Here is a 23,629-nt window from a genome sequence, read left to right as displayed (position 1 = left end):
GGAAACCTGTTCCGATGATGTGACTTTCAAGGTTGAAAAGGAATTTTGCTGGAACGCTGCGTTACAGTCAACCTTGTCCCTGGGCGGTAAACAATAAATACAAAACCATTTTAACTGTATTATCAGCTTAAATCTACAGCACCCACCAAGCACGAGCCATTAAACAGTTCCCAAGACAGATTGTCTCATAAAAAGATTTATTTTTTTCCAGCCCAAATTTACAAAGGCAAGTTACAGAGTATTGTATAAAAAAGAACCATGGTAATGTACACTTTACACAAACTCCTGAAGGGAGGGAGAAATGAGGAGAGGGGACAGAGATCTGAATTTCTCAAACAGAAAGAAAATGAAGACATTGTAAACATCCTTGCAAGCACCAGAAGTGGTACTTTTGGGAAAAGGGGTGTGTGGGAATGGGGTTCGGGTTGGCGGCGGTTTGCGTGACAGTGGGCGGGGTCGGGAAAGGACAAACGAGCGAGTGTCTCTGCATTTTCACAGGAGAATGTTCAACTAGGCACCAATTGAGACAACTGCTGGCCAATAAATATACTCTTCACCATGAAACAAATACAGTCCTGCAAAATACAAGAGCCAAGCACTTTCCAATATGTTGATAGCAAAACATTACTTTTCTGGCTTTTTCATACACTTTAGTATATATGATTTTCACTGGGCTTTGCTTACTACTGAGATAACATTACTACTCTCAGAGAGAGAACAAATGCACTTGTCACAACCATTGTTTGATAAAACTATATGTACTGTATGCAGCCTGCTGGTACTAAAAACCCACTGACTTTTAATGACAACATCACAGCTGCCTAGATTACCCTTACAGATTTAAGTACACGTCAAACACCACCACATTCAGCTTACTCATGTCAGCCATTCTTCTTGAAAATGCGTAAAAAGTCAAAATATATACCGTCCTCGCAAGCCTCCATTAGACGGGGCACTGGCAACTTATTTACTTGGAATGTCCAAGAACCTCAGAATGAAGTGATGCAGTTTGGTAACTGAATAGTGTCTCAACAAGCAGCTAACATCCGACGTCAGAGGGTGTTAGACACAACGTTAACTGGTGGTTTAGGGATTTGACCATGTAGAGTATTTACTGAGAGAAACAGAAACGACAACAATAGGAACATTAAAAGTATAGACACCCCCCCCCCCCCCAAAAAAAAAATAGGAAGAAAAAAAATCAATAAAATTAGATTTAATGACAACATGGTCAATATTCCACTCAGATTATAATCCTTTAGAGGAACATTAAGACTGCTCATAAGCCACAGCCCACATTGAACCTTTAACAATGCCCTATCCTGAATGAACCAGCACATCAAATCCAGCCTAGAGTGGATAATGTGCCCCTCCCCCAACACAGAGAAACCGAATCCCTCTCAAATCTATGCAAGTAGCATGTGTATAGAATTTCACTTACAACCCCTGAGGTATAAGAGAACTGTACTATAAAGCCAAGAGGGAACTCTGGTACAAGAGGACACGTCTGCAAATTAAAAAGAAGAAGGGGACCACGTGTTAAGAGGTTGAAAGGAAAGCAGAGAGCTCATTGGGCAGCTTTGAGCCTCCCGACTCCCGTTTCGCTTTAGTTTACGATGTTCGTGTTGCTCCACATTTTGACTGGCTCACACTTCTGGTTTTGTTTTGTGGAACATCTGATTGGTTCATGCTTGTAAGAGTAACAGCTGGATTTTTAATAGTTTTCTTCTGTTTAATGTGCTAATAAACTGACCTTCCAGCATAGGCAACAACGTAACAATTAAAACTACTGTCAGAGGCATCAGACTCATTTGCTCACTTTTAGACTAATCCAAAGCTAGCTGCTAGTTAAAAAAACAAAACAAAAAACCGTGTGTGTGTGTGTGTGTGTGTATATATATACACACAAGCTAAAAAAGAATCTGAGGTGGATGTGTGTTAAGGTGAAGCCACATGAGCAAGCGAAGCACCAAGAGAAATTTTAAGCCTTTTCACACTGGATATTAACCTAAAAATGACATTTGATTTTGTTCCAGTTTGTTGTCACTGCAACGTACAACCACAGAGTTTGAAGACTTCACCTGTGAAACTCTGCCTGATCTCCCCATCAAGGTCATGTTGTTGTACAGCACTGCAGGGCTTTTAGCATGGCTGCTTTTTATTCATTTCTTTATTTCCTGCTCAGACTTGTGCCCGTGCGGTCTTCACCGATGTGTTAAAATAGTCACCCTTTGACTTGATTTTTATTTTGGGGGAAGTAGAAAAAGCTGCAGGGAGCCAAATCTTCTCAACAAGGGATTGCGCTGGGTGCCAGAGCAGGTTATGCTATTTCCACCTCAGCATGCTACAGTAGAACTCCTTACTGAGACAGGAATTCATGGTGTCCTAATGTTAAATGTTGTAAAATCAGAAGCATTGCAGAAAGCAGCCCAGAAGTGCACCAGGGAATGACCCTGAAGGGGAGAGCGGCCAAATTTGAAGAAGTCCCGGAAATAACTCGTGAACTGTTGTTTTTGGAGCTGGAAGACAGCAATTCAGAAGTCTATAATGAATCAACCTGCGCATTGCTCGGTTAGGATGAGTGGAGATGTGAACCAAGTTTAAGGTCAAGCAAAGCCTGTGGGGGCAAATAAAGAAGCACACAAGACGTTCAGGAACTCCACAGCAACAGTGACCATCTGAGCGCATAATGGTAAACGCAGCAGTGAAAGCTATTTAACAGTTTTTTAAGCAGTTGCGTGCTGGGATAAATATAAACATTTATGCACATAAAAGTAGGATAAAAGTCTATATTACAGCAGAAAAATACATGGGTGAACTTTCACATTGTTTACAGGAAACAATCAAAACTTGACAAGCTTGAAGAAGCACAATCTTACAGTAAAACAAAAAAAACCAAAAACACCAGAACACACACCAGCAGCCCGATGAGCGTGACGACGGAGCGTCCCGTGAACGGATTGCTCGCTAATGTGGCTTCACTGTTTGAGTGAGTGGCAAAAACGGAGGCGACCCCTTTGCGGTGTGAGGAAAAGATGACGGGACCGATACCAGCATCAGACACATTCGAAGATGAACGCAATGATATGGAGCAGAAGTGAAGGAAACATGAATAGTGTTTATTCTCCGTTGAGGTGTACGCGGTCCCTTCGCAGAACATGACGACATCATCCCTGAAACACGACGTGAGGGTTCGAGGAGGATGGGGAAACGATGATGGAAAGTTGAAAACAAAAAAACAAAAACTTCAGTCTCAGGCTCTCAAGTCTCTGATGAAAGCAGCTTCTGCCATATTCCCTCTCCCCACGAAATATAGCCAACAATTTGTCAAGTTAAGGATATACTGTTGTTTCATGGCATACGAGAAGCCAAAGACAGAGTTGAAAACAATTTCAACGTTAAATCATTTTTCTTTTTTTCTTTTCTTTTTAAACAGTCTTTAATTTAGTTTGACCCCTCTTTCCCATCAGCCACCCAACTTCCTAAAATCCCCTGCCAATTTCTTTCTGCATGTGACAAAAAAAAGAAAACAAGAACAAAACAAGAAACAATGCAGTCCAAGGAGAAAAATACAACAACAACAAAAAACAACAACAAAAAGCTGTTCTGGCAGTCCAATAGTCTCTTTTTGCATTGCATTTGTTGACAGTGCAAAGACTAGATAATCAGCGGGTTGGTGTTTCCTCTGCGTGACAGGGCAGAGTGATGGCTTTGAACCTGGGTTATATTATCAGTTCTGGTACAGACCAAGGTTTGGAGAATTTGGGGTCTTTAACGAGAGGAGGGGGAGGGAGAAAAAAAACAACAACAACAGCAACAACAGTCTGCCTTTCCTTGGGACAGAAGAACTAAAAAATATAGATAGAAACACCATTCAACTGATGTCTAAAAGGTAACACCCGGGAGATCTTGTTCTCATGTGATCCAGTCATATGAATCTTTGCAGGGTTGAGGTGTGACGGTCAGGTTTTCCTGTGAAGGATACAAAGAAAAGAATTATTTATTTACACATATTTCAATTTAAAAAAAAGTGTGTGGAGAAAATACTTTACACGCATCTGTAACTCAGTTCTACTTGAGGTTTTGCTGATCACAAAGGCTGTAATTTGTGGTGCTGTTTAACTCTGGTGCATTATGCATTAGGTATCTTATTTATATAAGTGAGGTGGACAAAATAGTAGAAACACTTATGAGTTAATGTGATACAATTTAATAATAATAATGATAATGGATTGGATTTATATAGCGCTTTTCTAGGCACCCAAAGCGCTTTACAATACCACTATTCATTCACTCTCACATTCATACACTGGTGGAGGCAAGCTACGGTTGTAGCCACAGCTGCCCTGGGGCAGACTGACAGAAGCGAGGCTGCCATATCGCGCCATCGGCCCCTCTGGCCAACACCAGTAGGCAAGTAGGGTAAAGTGTCTTGCCCAAGGACACAACGACCAGGACAGAGGGCCCAGGGATTGAACCGGCGACCTTCCGGTTACAGATGCGATTCCCAACCCCCTGAGCCACGGTCGCCCATTTAACAGTGACTCCATCCTAAAGAAGCTTGATACAAACATTTAACATCAAAACTTTTTGTTAAAACTGTACTTAATGTTAATACAGGCAACACATTTGCAATGGAAGAACAGAGGCATTTGTCAAATTCACTGTAATTTGACTGAGCTGCCACTAGATGTCAGTGCAGTCTGCAGTGGACTTGTGTCTTGGGCTCATTCAACATCTCTATTATCAACACCATGATCCAGTTGTCCTCAGAGGACCTACTTAGGAATGGATGAGCTGAGAGGCTAAAAGTGCTGCATATTTGACTAGATTGCAACAGAGAAGTGAGGGCTTTGTTTTTTTTGTTTTGTTTTTTTTACAGGTTGCTGCATCTTTCTGGAAGCCATGACATATAAAGCCATGACAAAGAAACATACAGTTTTACTTTTAAATGACATTCTACATCTCTGCACGTACTCCTAACTTGCTGCCTGAGCTTTTTTAAGATGAGCTGCTGTGTGACGCACATTATCTGCCACCTGCATTTGTTTGAAAATGCTGCTCTCGGTAGGCTTGTGTTTTGCCTCCCTGTCGGTTGCTGGTGGTGGGTACAAGGAAGGGGTTGCTGCTTGATGGCTGACAAGCAGTTAAAGTATATTTCCTTCTTATGCTCGTTTTTAGAAGACCCGATGGTCACATGTTTAATTTACTCTAACAGTCTGCTGCATCTGAAAGAAGTGAACATTGTATCTACAGTGAAATGGGATGACTGATTTACCTGTGGCGTAGGACAGGTCATATTGCAGGGGATATCCCAGGTGGTGGTGAGAGGGCATGATCCGCTGGGAGGGTGAGGATCGCGGTCGGTCCACATCTCGCTCCCTCTCCCGATCCCTGTCTCCCGAAGCTCCCCTGTCCTGCTCTCTTTCCCTGTCGTGGGGTGGCTTGTCACCTACTGTGGGGGATTTGCTCTTGTACTGGCTGGTATGCAGATGTAGGTTGTCCAGGGCTTTCGAGTCTGTTGCCGTTTTGGTGACAGTAGGGCTAGCACGAGATTTGTCACTGCCTTCCTCGGTTCCGGCAATTTTACTCCCATATGGGGAAAAGGGATAACCTCCAGGTAGATAAGAACCTGAGAGTGACAAAGAAGATTAGTGATCCACATATTCAGGTTTATATGGAATACAAAATTAAGATAAATACTGTTAAGATTACAAAGTAATAGTTACACATTGGTAACTAACCACTTAGTTGCACAGCTCACATATCTCTTCACTAGGGATGGGAATCGAGAACCGGTTTTCATAGAAAACTAGTTCTCAGTAGACCAATTCCTTGGAATTGTTAGTCTGGCTATTCCCTATCGATCCCAGTTATTGGTTCTTGCACTTGCCAAAGCAGAATCAGTGCGGTGATTGCTTTTTGTGCTGGTTTTCCTCTGTGCTTTGTGCAGTCAGCTTTGTTTTTTTACTAAGAGAAAGGTCTTAGAGGTCCATGTTCTCATTGGTGTGTGGGGTTGTAGCCTCAGGTTTATTTTGTTAAATGGTGATTATAAAACGGTGGGTTTCAACTATTTTACAGAGTGACATTAAAGTAATGTAACGAATAGTATAACAAATTACTTTTTCTCTGGGAGTAATTAAGTAATGTAGTGCATTACTTTTAAGAAATAAAATGTAATAATGACTTTGAGTCACGACTCCAACACTGATCACAGCAATGAGGGTAAAAGCTTCAACAAAAACGCACAAACATTTGACCCACAGCATGCAATACATTTGCATGAATGTAATTTTGGTGGCGACTCTAAAAACAGAGCGAATGAGAACCCAAAAGACAATCAATAATAGAATCAGAATCGCTAAATTCTTATCAATTCTCATCCGTATTCTTCACTGACATCCAGGTTGGTATAAAAACACTACTCTTATTTACTCTACATAAAGACTAATATTTGGGCTATTTACATCAGATCCTCCAGGAATGTGTGGATTAACACAAATTCAACCATGCTACTAGTATTTATAAGTGCAAGCAATCCTGCAAAATCAAGTGAATGCAATTTTTCCCCACTCTACACCATTTTCAACACATGTAATTTTATTGATAGCCTCTTAGGGAGTAGAATCATTCTTTGACTTAAATCATGTAATTGCCTTGAAAATTACTCCATTGCCATGCTTCATTTCTAACAAACTGTACCAAAGGACTGCAATTATTTCATGAAGCTATTAAATATTACCACAATTACCAGTGAAACAACACAAAAAGTGCTGTTTTTATGATGGAAAAGAAGAAGAATAAACTAATCAGAAACCCTCACAGATTCAGCCAACAATCTTTATATAAACTGCATTATCACAAAGTAAACGAGCAAAAATTCTCATTTTTTCATGCTACATTTCATAATTGCTTGTATTTGGAAGAAATCCAAGGTCATACCTGGGTAATTCGGCATCATGACCGAAGGCATTCCCCTGTATCCAGGGTGGTTGGGGTCATAGCCTTGTCCGTAGGGGTAACCATGCATGTAGGGCATGTAGCCTTGGTGCTGTGCTAGTGGTGATGAGAACTGCATGTGGGGATTAGAACGAGAGTCTTTGCTCATAGCACGATGATCTTCAGAAGTGATTCTGGGATCACTGCTCTCTTTGCTGTCCTCCTTGGGCCCACTTTGACTGTCCTTGGGCCTGGGCCTTTCATCCTTCAATTTACGATCATGTTCCCGGTCTTTCCATCGAGCATGTTGTTGCTGGTGCTCATCTTCTGCTTGAGACTTCTGGCTCTCAGGGTACTGCTAGGGGCAGAAAAGAAGCTCCAAGTCATCTAAAATCACTATCACCATACTAGAGTGGTGCATACCTCACAAAGCATTATCAAAACAGTTTTACAAACATATTGTAGCACTGTTGAACTGGACTGCTACTTACCTGTCTGAACCACATGGCCTGCTCCAGCCCTGCCTGACCTCTGGATTCAAGTGCTTGCTTGGGATCTTCCTTTCCATGGTGACCTCCTTCAGTCAGCTTCATCTTTAGTCCCTCGGGTTGTTGGGACTTTGAGTCCTCCCCCTTTATGGTTCCCATGGATTTGGAGGTCGGCTCAGAGGGGGAATCCCTGGATTTGCTTGGTTGCTGCTGCGCCTTTCCAAGGTCTGACTGACTTGGGGTTTTGGAAAGGCTTGGCGGCATCAGGCTTTTTTGTTTCCACTCATCCTTCATGGAAGATTCTCGCTCTTTCATGGCCACATCTGACTTCTTCTCAGCAGCACGATGCTGCTCAGCCATCTGTCGCTGGCGTTCCTCATACGGTTGCCGGTAGGCTGGGTTGGTGCTCATCAGGTAGGCTTGATCAGGATGGTATGCGTACGGAGGGACGTAAGCATACTGGTTGTAGTACAGAGGCTGCATGTACATGTTAGATCGCTGTTGGATGACTGAGGGTTGCTGCTGCTGTTGTGCAGGAGCAGTGCTGTCAGGTTTGCGATCTTCATGAACCTCAACCTTGACTTTTTCCTCAACTTGATCCTGCTCATCATCCCTTTTAATCTTTACCTGACCTTCGGCAGCTGTTGTACCTGGATTGGGCCCACCAGGACTGGGGTTGACATAATTGGGTGAGTAATAAGTGTCATACCCAGGATAGTAAGGAGAATCTTTGTTGGGTGTCTGATTTGGAAACAGTGCCTTTTTGACACTTTCCCTGATGGCTTGGTCCTCTGTCCTGACTTTAACAGCTTCTAGTTTCCCTTCACCATCTTCACCAGCATCTGAAATGTCTGAATATGCTGGGCTGTTGGTTTTGACTGAAGAGTTGTCAGCACCATTCTGGTTCACTACGTGAAGTGGCGTGAGAGTCTGTGGAATCCCACTACCATCTATTCGACTGGCAACACCAATGGATGGGCTTGGGGCGTTGTCAGAAAAGCTGTAAATCTTGTCAGCTTCAGCCTTTATACTGGCCAAGCGACTTTGATGAGTTTCTGATGAGCCGTTAAGAAGCCCTTCCCCCTTACTCCCCTGATCGCAAGGCTCTGAGTACGGAAGCTTTCCTTCCTCCAGTTTTCCTCCCTTTCCTGGAGGCTTGGGGCTATCAGCTTCCTTTCCACCATCTTTTTTCTTTTTGTCTTTCTTCTTCTTGTCTTTGGAGCTACTGGAGGCAGGATCTCCAATGGCAGGGGGTTTAGGCTGTGTGCCTTTCATTTGGGGACTCTTAGGGATTCCTTGCATCATTTGGGTAAGCCCCGGGGAAGAATTTGGGTTTCCAGGAGGAAAAGAGTAAATCTGCTGGGTTGCTGTTGGGCCAGGGCCAATTGGCCGTGGTGACTTCAAGTTTTTCTTATCTGTTTTTGCACTTGTGTTAGCCTTTTTAGACTTCTCCGATCCTCTCTTATCATCTATACCATCGTTACTAGCCTCATCTGTGAGGCAAGGCCCATCCTCACACCCATCCATCGGTGTACCGCCTGTTTCAGCATCCGTTTCAGCAATTTTCTTTTTACTCTGTTTTGAACCAAACTTGCCAGGAGATGGAGAAGGACTTTGAGCATCAAAGTTCCTGCCTTTTGGAGTGGCTGAACGTGCTGGAGACAGGCATCCTTTCTGAGAGATAGATGCTCCATTACAGTTTCCTGGTTCAGGATGGAGAGTTGAGTCCTCCCCATATTCGCTGTCACCATCTAAGTCCAACTTAATGTCATCATCATTGTGAGCGCGGGCTTGGTGGTACTTGAGACCGTTAATGTGCTTGTACTTTTTGTTGCAGTTAGGGTGTGGGCAGTCAATAAGAACAGGGGAAGGGCAGCTACGATCGAGGGGAGGTGGAAGTGGCTCAGTCTTAATAGAAGGGATAGGAAGGCCTGTAGGTCCCACCCCTCCACTGTTGGAATTTGTCCGCATGCGTTTGTTGCCTTTTGTGTCCTCTGAACTGGAATTGGGTTCCATGTCTGAGGTTGGCTTGGTCTTTCGTTTTCCGGCTGAAGAGGGACTGGCCTTGATGTCCTCGGTGTTGCTGTTTGGTGGGGTACGGCGCTCTGATGGTGTCTGACTGCCCCTCCGACCCTTGCTGTTAGAGGCTGCGCGTGTCTTATTATTGGTGGTGCCCTTGCTGTCTGATGAGTTGCTGTTTTCGTTGAGAGGAGTGTTGCTATTCGGTCTCATTCGTTTACCCCGACCGCGACCATTCCTCATCTCCAGATCACTTGTAGGGGATTCACAAAACCTGCAACAGTGTTAAAAGATCGCATTTAGATTTGTATTGTCAAGTGCCAATTATCAACATTATGGTACATAATATAGAGGAAATTTGACTAATGATTTTTGAAAATTAACATTGTGGAAACCTAATAATACTACTTCAATCAATACCTCATTCAACTTTCATTTTATTATTTCACACCATTAAATTACTCTAAATATAATTGGCTTTATGACAAGAACAGCCTGTCAAGAAAAATGACAAATCTCATCAGCGGTGCAGTCAGTTGTTTTCGCTTAATGGAAATCACCCGTGTGTAATTAAGATGTCACAAATGATTTTATGATAAATACACTTGTATCTGGAAGGCAAACCGCTGTTGCCCTCATTACTAGGAAAAAAGGGTCAGTTTCTGGCAACTGTAATGCTCTCTAAGGACCTTTAAAGCAATGGTTTTAAAGCTTTCTTTTTTGTTCTTTTTTAATCTCTCCACAAACAAGCTGTAGGGTTGTGCTTGGCCAGACCAATATTAAAACTATTATGAGGATGACTTGTTTATATTTTCACTTGCAATGTCATATACAAGGTTATCTAGTCCCATCGGTAATAACTTTATTGGCACGGACAATAATGGCGGAGAGCTAAAGTTACAATAAACAATGTCACTCATACTAAAATAGATACACTATTGTCCCCCTCTTTTTCCTCTTGTAACATAATAAACTTGATATTTGGTGCTGAACAAGTGAGTAAGCACTTTAAACAAAGCAACATGACATTCCTAATGAAAGACATGTAAGCAACATTGGAAAAGACAGCCATGAACATTCGAGCTGCTTTGGTAATCAAAACACGCAGTCATTCAAATACTTAAAATAGCAGTTTGGCCTTATCTCTCCATAACAGTAATGCAATTATCTTCAGCACGGCAGTGAAGGTTAGCAGTCTGTGACAAAGTCAGACACAGGGCTGGTATGACTCACAGCTTCCCCTGCAAGTCTCTCCAAAAAAATTTCAACCTCAGCAGGGGATGTGAATATATCGGTAGACTGACTGGTACTGGAATTTAGACACATTACAAGCCCAAGTTTACATTCAGTCTGTTAAAGGCTTTCTGATTTATTCATGGCTTGTCCCTAATGTGGTTGTGCTGCAAATGCAAGATTATCTCAGTCCAAATGCAGCACAGCAAACAACATGTACTGAGCATTATTGTAATATACTGTGATACATTAGTATTATACAGCCTCTTCTTGTTTTCCATTAGCACTGGTTTATCCTTGATTTCATTAGATTTTTTTCTGTTGCACTTAACCATGCATTTCAAATATAGATTTATATTTACATCTAGATACAGTGCGGGTGTTTCAAATGAAAGCGAGTGTGCCTGGTACAATCCACACACTGTGTATTTTGCATAACAAAGGCAAATACCCAGAAATTACAACAACACCTCATGCTACCACCCACATAACAGTGATCTAAGAAATTGCAGCCGTTGTGATAAAGAACGTTATAGCGTTGAGGAAAAGCTGTCAGTTCACTGAGTGGATTCTGCAATCTGGCTAATTAGAGTATCTTTGTATCTTCTACTACTGCCTCCTGGGACATCAGCTGTTTGCTAATGAATCCTGTTTCTCCAGGCTCAACGTAAGGACTAACATGTACTTGTAGGTCCAATGGCAAGTTGATGCATTAGGTTTTATATCCTCAAGCCTGACTCTGCTACAGCACATTTATATCAAACAGAATATGAAAGGGTTAAGAGGCCGAGCACCAAATGTTGGAGAGTAAAAGTAATAGTATGCAAACCCTGCTTTCTCTAATAATAATAATAATAAAGAATTGCACAGAGCCATGCATCTTACCTCGGGGGAGCCCAGTCATGCCGTGTACAGTCCAACAGGGTGCCCACATATGTCTTGTTTCTCCAAGTAACATTGACCACTAGCATGCCTGTAAAACAAAGGATCAAAGATTTACATATTTATCTTACACCACCTATTAGAATATATTAAAGGAAGTGGATAAAATACAGCTCATATACCAAACAGAATATTTTACTGCGAAGTCCCTACATAACAGCAAAATGTAAGGAAAATGATGCTACAGCCATAATGCACTGTGTTAATCTTCGCTAAAGGGTGTCATATGGAAGACAGTTTTACAATTCAAAGGATCCTTTTTTTAATCTTCTTCACACAGTAAAGCCGTGGGGGCAAGACTGACTGATATCTTCTAAATGACTTGGAACAGACTCAGCTGCAGTCGGTATTGTAAAACCTGTAAAAATAGACACTTGCAGCAGGTCTCGCTGAGAACGATCGCATAGATTTTACCGGGAAATACTCACACAACACCCATTCGATTTAAATAAGCCATCTCAAAGTACAAGAGAGTTCCCTGAGGGACAATTACTTAGATGCAAATATTTTCGGCAAAACTTCTATCTCGCTTTGTAGCCCAAAAATTTACAACCTTGGAGAGAATGTAGAGGCAGTACCACAGCTTATGAAAAACAAGCAACAAGCTCCTGGGCTCAACAGATTTCAGTGAGGATGGCTCTTTCTGACAATGTGCAAAGAAAGCTACTTGACTTCAGTGGCATTCCAGCAATCTGTCACACTTAGAAGCTTCTGCGTTGCCTATTTGGCTCATGTGAATACTGTAGCATTCGGTGTGAGCTACACGATCCCACTTGTGCTAAGTGTGACACCTGAGCTCACGTTTTACAGTCTAAAATGAGAGATTCTAACATTAGAGATAAAATTAAGATTCGTTTAAGATTGCATTAACTAAAATCCTTGTACGTGGATGTTTAAATGCGGGAGTACGTTTCATATTAATTCAAGCCACATTCCACACGGCGGCTCCTGTTGAAGGTCGTTTTAAATGGACGCTGCGACGGCAGGCAAACGAAGGATAATCCGAAGATTTGACCCGTAAATTCAGAAGTGAATCATCAACCAAACGGCTACAGTGGTTCAGGAGCAACGACTGTGCACAAACACATTCTGAATTTATTGCCCACACCATCCCCCCTCTCTCTCTGCTGGTGACCTCAGCTTGCCACTTCAGCACTGCAGAGAAACTGGAGGCTGCAGTGAGCTAACTTATCTAATGGCACAGGAATGCTGGCTGGCAGCTTCCATCCCTCCGAACATTTTATTAGCTTAGGAAACCTCTCTTGCTCACCCCATTTTCCCTCTCTCCTTCACCCTCACCCTCATTTCCTCTTTTCAATGGTATAACCATCCCTGGCTTACAATCTTTTCCCCTCCCACACACACACACACAGTTCAAGTCACAGTTCAGACCTCATTTTTCTCTTGCTGCCTCTGGCATAAAGCAGCGAGTGTATAAGGCATTTATATATGTTTACAGGAACCTGCTGACACTTGGCTACAAGTCTCTTCCTTCAATCTATGGCTCAAAAGCATGAATGTTGGGTCCAGGCAAGATCCAACTGCAAATGTCATTTGTGTGTGTGTCTGTGTGTTGCGTAAAGAGAGGTTCTCCAGTTCAGATTTCTGTCACATTAAAAGAACCCAGACCCTTTCTGAAACGCCTTCAACAGCACCCTCTCCCCACCCCCCTAAGCTCTCCAAACACTCCAGCACAAAATGGCTCTGGCAGCTGGTCGTGGCAGGATGTAAATCAAGGCAGGGCAAATGAATGAGTGGCCTTTCATGATCTGCAGGATATAGCCTTCCCGGCGTTCTCTAGAGAAGGGTTTAGAAATTACACTACGAGTTGTTAAATGATTTAAAATTAGCATTTGGTCTTTATGTTTGACTGTGTCTTCAGTCGCTGGAACAATGCATGAGCTTAAGAGGGAATTAAGTGTTAGTAATGCCAGCAGCACTGATTGAGACACTTAAAAGGGAAAAAAAGCATTTTCAGATACACATTTCTTTGCCATTTGCTTGAGTCAATAAGAATTTTGACACGACCGCCTGGAAGAGAAAGCGACACATATATTAAGCTTTACACAGATTTACTCGAGCTCAAAGTGAATGAGTGGTATCTCTTAAACCATTTTTGAGCCACTACAAAGGTTTTCCATCACAACTCAGGTCTGAGCTCAGTTATCAAGGTCTTTGACAATCTTGTTCTGAAGAAATTCCACGCCGCATTTTATCTTGTGATAAGCATCGCTGTCTTGTTGGAAAATAAATCTTAAGCCACAATCTATTTGACACTGGCTGTTTTGCATGAGATTTTCTTCAGGAATTTCCCCATCTTTCCCTCAGCTACAGCTATCATGTGACAGCCAGTGAAAAGCAGATCACAGCGTAGGGTTTCAAATGTTTAACCTCGTGTAGGCAAAGTGGAGGACGGGTGATGAGAATAGATGGCGTGATCAATTTGCATTTGCAGTCTAAATAGCTTGCCGATTTGATTGGAAAGAAATATTATGAGCGGTCAGAGCAAAGGGTCAATTGATACCTTAATTATACTATAAAATGCAAAACATTCTGGAAATCTATTGGGGATGCAACAGGAAGTGTCAGAGGGTCATAAAGAATGTGTTTATCATTGTATGCTTCCTTCAGTGATGACAAACAGCATCATTAACAATATCACAGCAACACGTGAACTATACTTCTACATCAGATCTACCAGAACCCCATTTTAACCCTACGTCACGACCTTGTATTTAACCTGACGTGCACCAGATAAAAGGAGTTTCTGGTTACTAAGAAGGTTAGGATGCAGATTTCCCACAGAAGTCTACATCAAGCCTAAGGTACTTGATAGTTTTAATTGTATGACCCTGGTAAGCCGATATTTTGTATGCGCCTTTACTCTTCAACACAGCCTGAACTCTCTTAGGCAAGCTTTCTTGGTATTTCTTAATACCAGCTCTACTTTGGATATTGGCTGCCTTTTGTTCAGTTCTTTGTCAAGATGATCCAACACTACTTCAGTAATGTTGAGGTGTTCCTCTGTGTGTGGCTGTAGACACTCACCTCTCTTCTGACCTCCTCTGTACATAGTAACACTGATTTGAAATAAAAATGTCCAAATTTACATTCATCACTCCATTAGACCTGTTGACACAGATTTTCAGTAGAGTTCTTGTGTAATTTGGCATAACCTGGCCGTTTCTCCCTATTTCCCTTCCTAAAGAATGGCTTCTTGACAGCCACCCTTTCATTGGGATTAGAGCTGGGCGATAGAACGATAACGATATGTATCGCGATATAACTTTTACTCGATAGAGAAATTAAGCTATCGCGATAGACCTCGCCGCTCTTGTCCTCTTAAAAAAAAAAAAAAAAAAAAAAGTCAGCCAATCCAAATTCAGTAGCGCAGAGCTGAACCAATCACAGCCGCAGCGTCACGTCGCGTGACTTGTTACGTACAGCACAAGTGCCAAGCCGCACGTGTGTTTGTTTGGGAAGCAGCCAGCGCATAATGGAGGAAATGAGTGTGCCAACTAGAAAAATCAACCGAGCGTGACCGAAGAGAAAACAGATGATGGTTCCAACGCCGGAGAGATTGTCGAACGGAAGAGCCATAGAAGTTCCGTAGTGTGAAGGTATTTCGGCTATTTCAAGTCTGACAAAAACAGAGTAGCGTGCACTGTAAATTGTGCCGAAAGCAAGTCTGGAAATACAATAAACTGGTGCATGCGTCACACTGTGCGCCACGTTATTGTTTCGGTGAAATGAATTTCTACAATACTGTTACTGTTAATTCTACTCTCTGCAGTGTTTAAATGCTTACATATACACACAGTTACTGTCCGTCCACACATACGACTCGGTTCTGCTTCTATGCCCCAGCTTTGTTTACTTTTTCCCACCGAGGCTTCTAGACTTCTGATTGGCCAGCATTTCGGCACGGTTAGGAATCTAGCGCCACCTGCTGCTTTGGCATGTTCATAGCAGCGTTTTCCTTCATTTCTGCCTTTATGTGTGGACGGGATTATTTTTTAAAACGAAAACGGAAAATCTCAGTTTTCAAAAATACCCGTGTACGTGTGGACGTAGCCTCAGTCTCTGACTGGAAGCGCTAATTCGTCATTCGGCTTTTGTCAGACTAAAGTAACTGTTAAAACTGTTTGAAAAGCTAAGCTATACAACAAGGAGAGATTGAGAATTTCCTTTTAGTTCTCAGTTTATTTGATATTGACAAAAGTTAGTCAGTTTTGTCTGTTCTTCTGTAAAACAAACTAAGATTTATTTTTAGAATTAATATTTTGTTTCTAAGTGGAATTGACAATTTAGTCTGTTTCGTTTGTTCTATTTTGAAACTTAAACGCTTTAGCGGCTGCCTTTTGTGTAGTTTGCAATATTTGCCTTTATTTATCTGAAAAAGTCTCATGTTCCTTAAGTACATCTACCCTGTTGAACTTATTATGGGAAATAAATATTTAAAAACAAGCTGCTGATTATTTCACATTTTACTTGTGAGCAACGGCACATTTAAATCTTACAAATATAGTTATTTGGCTTATATCGTGATAGATATCGTTATCGCCTGAAATGAAAAAAACATATCGTGATATGAAAAAATCTCATATCGCCCAGCTCTAATTGGGATAATTTCTGATGAGACTTCAGTTAAAAGTAGAAAGGCCAGATGCATCTCTCAAGTCCTATGTCAGGTCTTTACTGCATTTTTCCTCCCTATTTCTTAAAAACATGGCTTTCAGATATTGTACAACATGCAGATAATTTTTTTAGGCCTGCTGCTTATTTAGTCCTCCTCTTGTCCGTTTCCTCAGATTTGTTTAAGGACTCACTGAACACCACATTGAGATATTCCAAGTTTTCAGCTAATAGCTCTTTGAAAATCATCTTGTTGGTGCAAAAAGTACTATTTTATGTATTGTACACTGTTATCTTTAACATTTTTCATACATTCTAAAAAGAAATGAAAACAAGTTTTGTTTGATTTTTACGGACTGCTACTTACAAAGTATCTAAGGATATTAAAATTAAAAAAAATCTTTGCCAAGTTATCTGTCATTCCTTTAGTTAGGCGACTTTTTACTGCCTGAATAGGTCACTGTTAAGTGGCTAACTAAAAAAACAAACATTCCTCTAACAATGATTAGTTACAATGACTAGACTGAAAATGAATAAAAAAGTAGCCAGTGCCCAAAGAAAAACTTTGAAAGATCTATTGCTCAAAATCACACCAAAACAATTATATCTGGCTACTTGGAAGTAAAATATAAAGAAATGAAGGGTGGCTTAAGACTTTTGCACATTAGTGTATTGTACTCCAATAGTTCAGAGTCAGTGACAGTGACCTTTTGTATAATCCATGTTTGCTGTTGTCTCTTTTCCCCCACAGAGGTACCTTCCTTTTGGCTGCTTTCCCATGCTGAAGCCAAGCAACCCTGTAATCCTGTCAGCGGTCCTTGGCTTCTGGGTCAGCTCAGATATCTGCTTCTAACCTACTCTGAATGCTAATAACGTAGTTCCTTGAATGTTATCTGGGACACCTCAAGGACATTTAAACAAGTTGTGCTGAAACATTTATCAAAATAAGAGGAAAAAAAGACTTTACGTGTGTATGTTGTGCATCAATTAGACACAGTATTACCTGCTTACTAAGTAATTAAAATTCACTCCTCATCATGGGGAGTACTGGTATACGTTTTCAGTGCTGACACTTCAGTAGTTGTATCAGAGCTTGGTAAGTAAAGTTGCAAGCTCCACAGTATCAGTGTGTCAGAGATAAACAAAGCTTGGTTTGCCCCATACTAAAAGCAACAAGGATTAAAAATTCTATTACACAACTGTCATCTTGCAAATGTTTCAAAATTTCTTCCGTCCTGGTAATTATTTACTGTAGATGATACTTTATGAGCAACACTCTAAATTCTTCCTGCACTACCGAGTAGATGACATTTACACTTCATTAAGCAACCGTTATTGTATATTGATGGCATGAGTAGCTGATTGCACAACTATTCCATCTTTGAGAAAATTTATATTTATGCAGGTTATTAAAAAAATCAGATGCTTCATGCTTTCATTTTAATGCTTAACATTTATTACACTTTACATTGCGTAATTTTAACTCAGCTACTCAAAGTTTTGACAGGGGTTTCGAAATCCACTGAATTTGTTAGCCATATCAAAAATATGCCCAAGGGTATGTAACAAGATCAGGTTTCAAAGCTGGAACTGAAAAGCTGTTTGAATTTATCTGCACACTTTCATCCTTGGAATCATTTTGAAGCCGTTAGGACAAAGATGTCAATGTCATGTCTGTCTAAACACGGAAAGCCCTCGACATAACAACCCAAACAAATTTCCCTGTGGCAGAAAGCAAATTACACAAGGAGAACTTTCCATGCGTGATCATTTGTTTACACACACACACAGAGTTACAGATGAGTGTTTGTGTGGGCCAACAATCCCCCCCCCCCCTTCTTTCCTTCACTGGATTTGTCTCGAGGGAAGAAACAAGACTGGCGTTCAAAGATCAAAAAAATACAACTTGCACTTTGAAACTGCAGTTCACTTGGGATTTGTTTTCAAAGGGAGGCTTGCTGTGTGGTGGAAGAAAAGGGTCTGAAATTATGTGGAGCAAACATGGTTTCCTGCAATTCCCCCTCTTACTCCCCTCCCCCTGTCAACCTTAATAGGGTCACTCAGGATGGCAGAGTGAAATCCACATTAATGAGAGGAATTGACCTGTAATTTCACCACTCATTTCCTTTCAATGCTATTGAACAACAAACAGAACCCCGACTGAAGCGCCAAACTTTCCCGTTTGCTTTGCTTAGCTTGTGTGCTGCAATGGTGTCCACCATGCCCTACCCCTGCCTTCAAACTCCCTTCCTCACCACTTAACACATTTCATTAGGCCTCAGTGGGGCCAAAATATCAGGTCCTCTGCTGCTGGTGAAATCTGCAAGGGCCACGGGTTCACTGGCTGACCCCTGCTTTGCCCCATCTCAACAGGAATCCAATGGGGTTAACGGCATTTTCACTGACTGACCTTGTCAAAATGCCTTTGTTATCTTTGAAAATGTAATGACTGGGTGCGATGTTATACGACTCCCCTCCCAAAACACCAAATTAAAGGGTTCTGTTTGTCTAAGTGTGTGAAAGGAATTTCAGTTTAAAAGCCAGGCAATCCCTAAAAAAAAATAAAAATAATACTTATGTGAACAATTACCAGCACTTGCAATTATCACCTTTTCAAACAGTTGGATACAAATATGTAGAACTTCAAAAAAAACAAAGAAAAAAAAAGAACATTCACCATTTTCTGTGCAGTAAAAGCACCATTTATCAAGGTTGCATGAAGACAAGAAAGTGAGAACAATGAGAGAAAATGCCAGTGTTCATTACGGAGAGAAGATAAAAGATAGCTGTGTGCTGCCGCGAGCAATAACTGTAACCTTGACAAATTAAGTGTTTGAGCATTCAAGTGTCGGGAGTGCATTTCCAACAGCCCGTTTTCATGGTGCGGCTCATAAAACGAAGTCGAGCTTGTCCATTTGTGTCAGTGTCAGAGCAAAATCTCCTAAGGCTGACCTTTGCATTAAATGCTGGGCAAACAGCAATTTGGGAACAACTGTAGGATTTGTCTGAAACACTGAAACATACAAACTGACACATTCTTTTGGGGGGGGGGGGCTACAGTATAATTGATCCATCCAGAATCCATCAATATTTAGGGTTGACTTGTCCAGTTTGGGACATACTGGGCTGTAGAGATGCCTGCCTTCTCTTGAATATAATGGAACTCGATGATGCTTGCCTTGTGGTGCTCAACACATCAAAAAAACAGAAGAGAAGAACAACTCAGCAGCCATGTCTCTCTGAAAAATCACCATTTCCCCAACCCTGTTGTGTGCCAACTCCATGCAGGAAACATTTTCTCTTTACTGAACTGCATCTGCCAACCAAAAGAAACTGGAAGCTATAGCTAATATTACAACTCTCCCGAAGGGGACAGCATTAAAGTTTGCATCTCGTCACAAGGTCACCGCCAGAAGCCTCTCCTTATGAAAAGATTCATGCTTTCTTCAACCGAGTGATCCAGTTTTTTAACTGTCCAGTATTTCTAAAGGCAACTAACAACTATTGCAATGCTTCATTGTGTAAGCACATCCTCAGCTGAATATTAATCTATAATCTTCACCAACAACCAGTGAACCAGCCTCTTTTCACTTTCCTGGCCTGTTTCACCCACAGTCCAGTGTGACATAATAAAAACAAAACCTAATGTGCTGTAACCAGACGTGACCATGAATACAATATGTAAATATAATCTGACCTCGGTACAGATCTGGGAGACCTTAGTCTCATTTCCATCCAGCTATCCCAGTCTGACCTGCAATGACTACAACCATGCAACTGTAAACAGGAAGTTTAAACACTAAATAAAGGAGTTGGGACACTTCCTCATTCCTGAAATGCGAGAGGTCAGTGGCAGTCACAGTTGAACTGACCCTCTTACATCTGCTATTTTGTCCATAACAAGCAAACACCATAAACACATTCATGTCAATTCTGTGCATCTCTACTATCCTCTGTGCAATAAGTTCCTGGCAAAGAAGAAACTGAACACTGTAAACTTTGCAGTCGTAAGCCCTGTTACAAGAAAAAGGGAGAGAAAAAAAAGTTGCTGACATTAAGCTGAGAAGAAAAAGTTACAGATGACTAGCGGTTCAGACGAGGCTACGTTTGATGATTTTATTTTAGATTTCAGAGAATTCAAGTGAGTCCTCTGAAAAGTTCAGCCTCCGGTTCGCGAGAGGTAAAAGTGAGAAGTCGCTCTCGACAGACAAGAATAACAGCCTGTGAGAAGGTCAATTCTCTCACAGCACTGAGAGGCAAGGGAGGGTTGCATTAGTATGCTTTCCACACAGCTAGACATTATCAGACACATGCAGCAGGTTCTTCCTCCCTAAGAAGGGGGGGAAAAAACCAAGCAGCTATGCATGTTTACTCTTGCAGAGGGAGTAGATGAGCAGATCACAAACAAGCAAAGCTTGTAACAGCCAGAGGAAGGGAGAAAATTGACATCTTTACCAACTGCAGTTATTACTGGAAATAATGTGTATGAAGACAATCCCAGCTTCCTTAAATGCCACCATTAAAAAACAGTCACCCTTAAAACAACCCCTCTGGTGTTTTGCCTTAAAGGAGATGGTGTTGAGATTAAGATACGGGCCTGCCAAAGGCGTGTTACTCAAGTTCTCCTTGATGTGTATATAGCAAACATGATATCTTATGACAGCCACTGGCGAAGCCTTCAATTCCTCCAGGCACACGATTTACGACTCAAGACGGTTTTAAGTGCTTAAAAAAATGCAGTTGTCAGCCAGTAAGAATAGGAGCCGTTACCAGCATCTCTCTCTTTAGAGATTTGGGTTCACACGTGGGCGCCATCTTGTTAACACCACCGGGGGACTAAATTAGCGACTAACAAGACGAGCCTGCTCCGTCAGACAATGACGAGCCATCGATGGCTAAAGTTCCCTGAGTGTTGTTTCAACAGCATATTTAGGAAAACTGGCAAATTCTTTAAATATGGGAGTGTTATTTTCTTTCCCTTTTTTCCCCTGGAAATTGGCCACTTCCACTACTGCACAGTGAACACTGATGAGGGTAAAGATTGGCTGGGTGGATTGGAAACTGAAGTGACTAAGGAACTGGCAAATGAAAATGTACTGCGTGGGGGCTGCAGAAAGAAAAATAAGTATCGTTTCTACACTTTTCTCTGAAAGGAGCCTTTAGTGCTAACAGAAGTTGGTCTTCTCTGATTGATTTTTCACTCCGTGTCCTTCTTGCTCATTGGCCTGGCAGACAGCTACAGGCCTCCTGACAACGTTCGCTCTCATTTCAAGGACAGCCTCTAAGGTGGGTTCACGGAGAGCAGCCACCGCTCGCCTTTGTAAAAACATTTCAATGAGGCTACTGACAGGTGTCTTCAAAGGAGCAAGGAAGCATAACTGGCAAGTTAACTATAGAGCCAAGTACTCCTTTCATACAATATTCCCCTTTTCAACTCTCTGACAGGGTCGGAGAAATAAAGGAGAGGGGAAAAAAGGCATCTCTCAAATGTTTATACAGAAATCTCCGTTTCACACTGACCTCCATTCCATGCAGATGCCAAACGGCTTTTAACTTCTGTGCTAAAGCCAAGGCTCGCAATGCTGCAATCATGTGCGCTGCATAAATAATCCAAGAGACAAACATTTATCACAAGCAGCCTGTATTATTTCTCTATTAGGCAGCTCAAGAAGCTGTGGGACCAGCTTGGGGAATAGCCTGCTGTGTACTGGAGGGTTGGTGTGTTTGAATGCCACACTGGCACTGGCATGGAGCTGCGGTGTTTGGCCAAAGGGCCCCCCCTTCTGTGTTCCCTCTGCCCTGGGGCAGGAGCCAAGGCGTTCTGGGCTGCGTTTCAAGAGCAACTTCTCCAGCATTTTAGAGATGGCATTTGGAGGTATCAGCATGCTAAGCCTGGGAGGGGTTGGCCCATTGCTCTGCCGACACGACCCTGGGAGCTGCTACTGCCTCGTCTGCGCCGAGGGGATTTGTGTCAGTGCCGGGCCTTAAAATACCACGGCTCTGCGTTTCTGCCTTCCTCCTGTCTACACTTCACTCACCCCCAGACTGACAGCATGACACAGACTCACTTTATCACATATTATCCATTTATTTTCATCCTGTGTGTCCTAAATGCAGTAAAGGGTGCTTTTTTAAAGCCACAGTGGGTTACTTTGGTCACTTTGAAATCCAAGTTACATTAAGGCTTCCGTTTAGATCCAGTCATAATCCAGATCCGGCTACATCTGAGCTCACATTACGCGGGATGAAAAATTTACCCGGCCCTCATCAGCCAAGATTCTTGTCACCGCTGACCTAAAGGTGCAGCTCCTGTAATCACATTTTGTTGCTTGCTTCCTCCTCATCTGTTTCTTTCACTGGCACATGTTGACTTGGGTGAGGCACAGACAATTACTGGGAGCCTGTTGTTCATTTACTCCCACAAGGCAGAAAGGCGGAGGTGATGAAGCAGCTGTTGGATGGCATGCCAAATGAAATGCGCACGCATGCATGCACACACACACACGCAGCGCATGCCTAAACAGCTCTCTGTCATGCAGAGAAGTGTGTGTGTGTGTTGGGTGGGGGGAGACTGCTCAACTTCACTGCTAATCAGAATGCCTCTGCTACGTCTTTGGGGCCTCAGTTTTGTTGCCTCTTCCCTGGTACTCTGCCTGGATTCGCCTGATTCCCTCATTTGGTTCTCATTTGTTCGGTTGCCACACGGTGCAAGAAGTCCACGTTCTCTTAGGGGAAACGCAGCTGAACAGCAGTTTGATGTAAGCGGCATCTGGGTCTCTTTCATTTTAAAACTAGCCAGTGGGCTGTCGAGGGGGTGAGGGTGGCTCGTACCATTAAAATGATGTAGAAGCAACACGCGTCTTTGTGTCGTTTAATGTAGTGTGCACAGTACAATGGGGGATATTGAGAAATGTCTCATTGCAAGACCCAGCCCAGATTCACCCCTATTATCTCTGCTACACTGAAGGTTTACTGCATATCTGTCAATTTAACACCAAGCAAAGGTTCAGAAACGGCGCGCATTTCAGCCACAGCTCGCAGCTCTCTCTTAAAAACACACCAGCTGGGGCCGAGTCAGTCAGCAGTGAACAAGCTGCTGTCTTCAAAGAATGTAATACATTTCTAAAATACCAAAAAGAGTGCGCAAGAGACAACTACAGGGCCACTCTATTTTTATCAAACTCGTTGCTTTATCCTTTATATGATATTCACCTGATCTTCTACCTTTAAGTTTTTTTGTTTTCTTTTTTTAATTAAAAAAAATGGCTTCAAAGCAAAGGAAGTGGGTTGATGCCTCGAAAACCTGCTGGTGTCTACAGCTCTGATAGCCACAACAACCTGTGCGCTACACCTGCTGTCTGCCCAAACCGCCC

The 23,629-nt window shown here is 42.1% G+C and overlaps 1 protein-coding gene across 4 annotated transcripts in view; it reads right to left on the bottom strand.

Annotated features, from left to right (window-relative positions):
* Window positions 1-180: 180 nt before the first annotated feature.
* Window positions 181-23,629, bottom strand: part of znf609b (zinc finger protein 609b) — an 83,037-nt gene continuing 59,588 nt past the window's right edge. For 3 of the 4 annotated variants that reach the window (XM_012920984.4, XM_004557977.4, XM_012920986.4), the window contains exons 4-8: window positions 11,565-11,652; window positions 7,431-9,720; window positions 6,943-7,297; window positions 5,279-5,632; window positions 181-3,972 (exon numbers count right to left, since the gene is read on the bottom strand). In XM_012920984.4, coding sequence (XP_012776438.1) covers window positions 3,929-3,972; window positions 5,279-5,632; window positions 6,943-7,297; window positions 7,431-9,720; window positions 11,565-11,652 — 3,131 coding nt within the window. In that variant the 3' untranslated portion in view covers window positions 181-3,928. The remainder of the gene's footprint in view (window positions 3,973-5,278; window positions 5,633-6,942; window positions 7,298-7,430; window positions 9,721-11,564; window positions 11,653-23,629) is intronic. The other variant, XM_012920985.5, reaches the window with a different exon arrangement.

The sequence above is a fragment of the Maylandia zebra genome, linkage group LG1 (assembly GCF_041146795.1).
Source record: "Maylandia zebra isolate NMK-2024a linkage group LG1, Mzebra_GT3a, whole genome shotgun sequence".
NCBI classification, from domain to species: Eukaryota; Metazoa; Chordata; class Actinopteri; order Cichliformes; family Cichlidae; genus Maylandia; species Maylandia zebra.
Note: the sequence above shows the minus strand (reverse complement) of the source record. Positions and strands in the feature narration are given on the sequence as shown.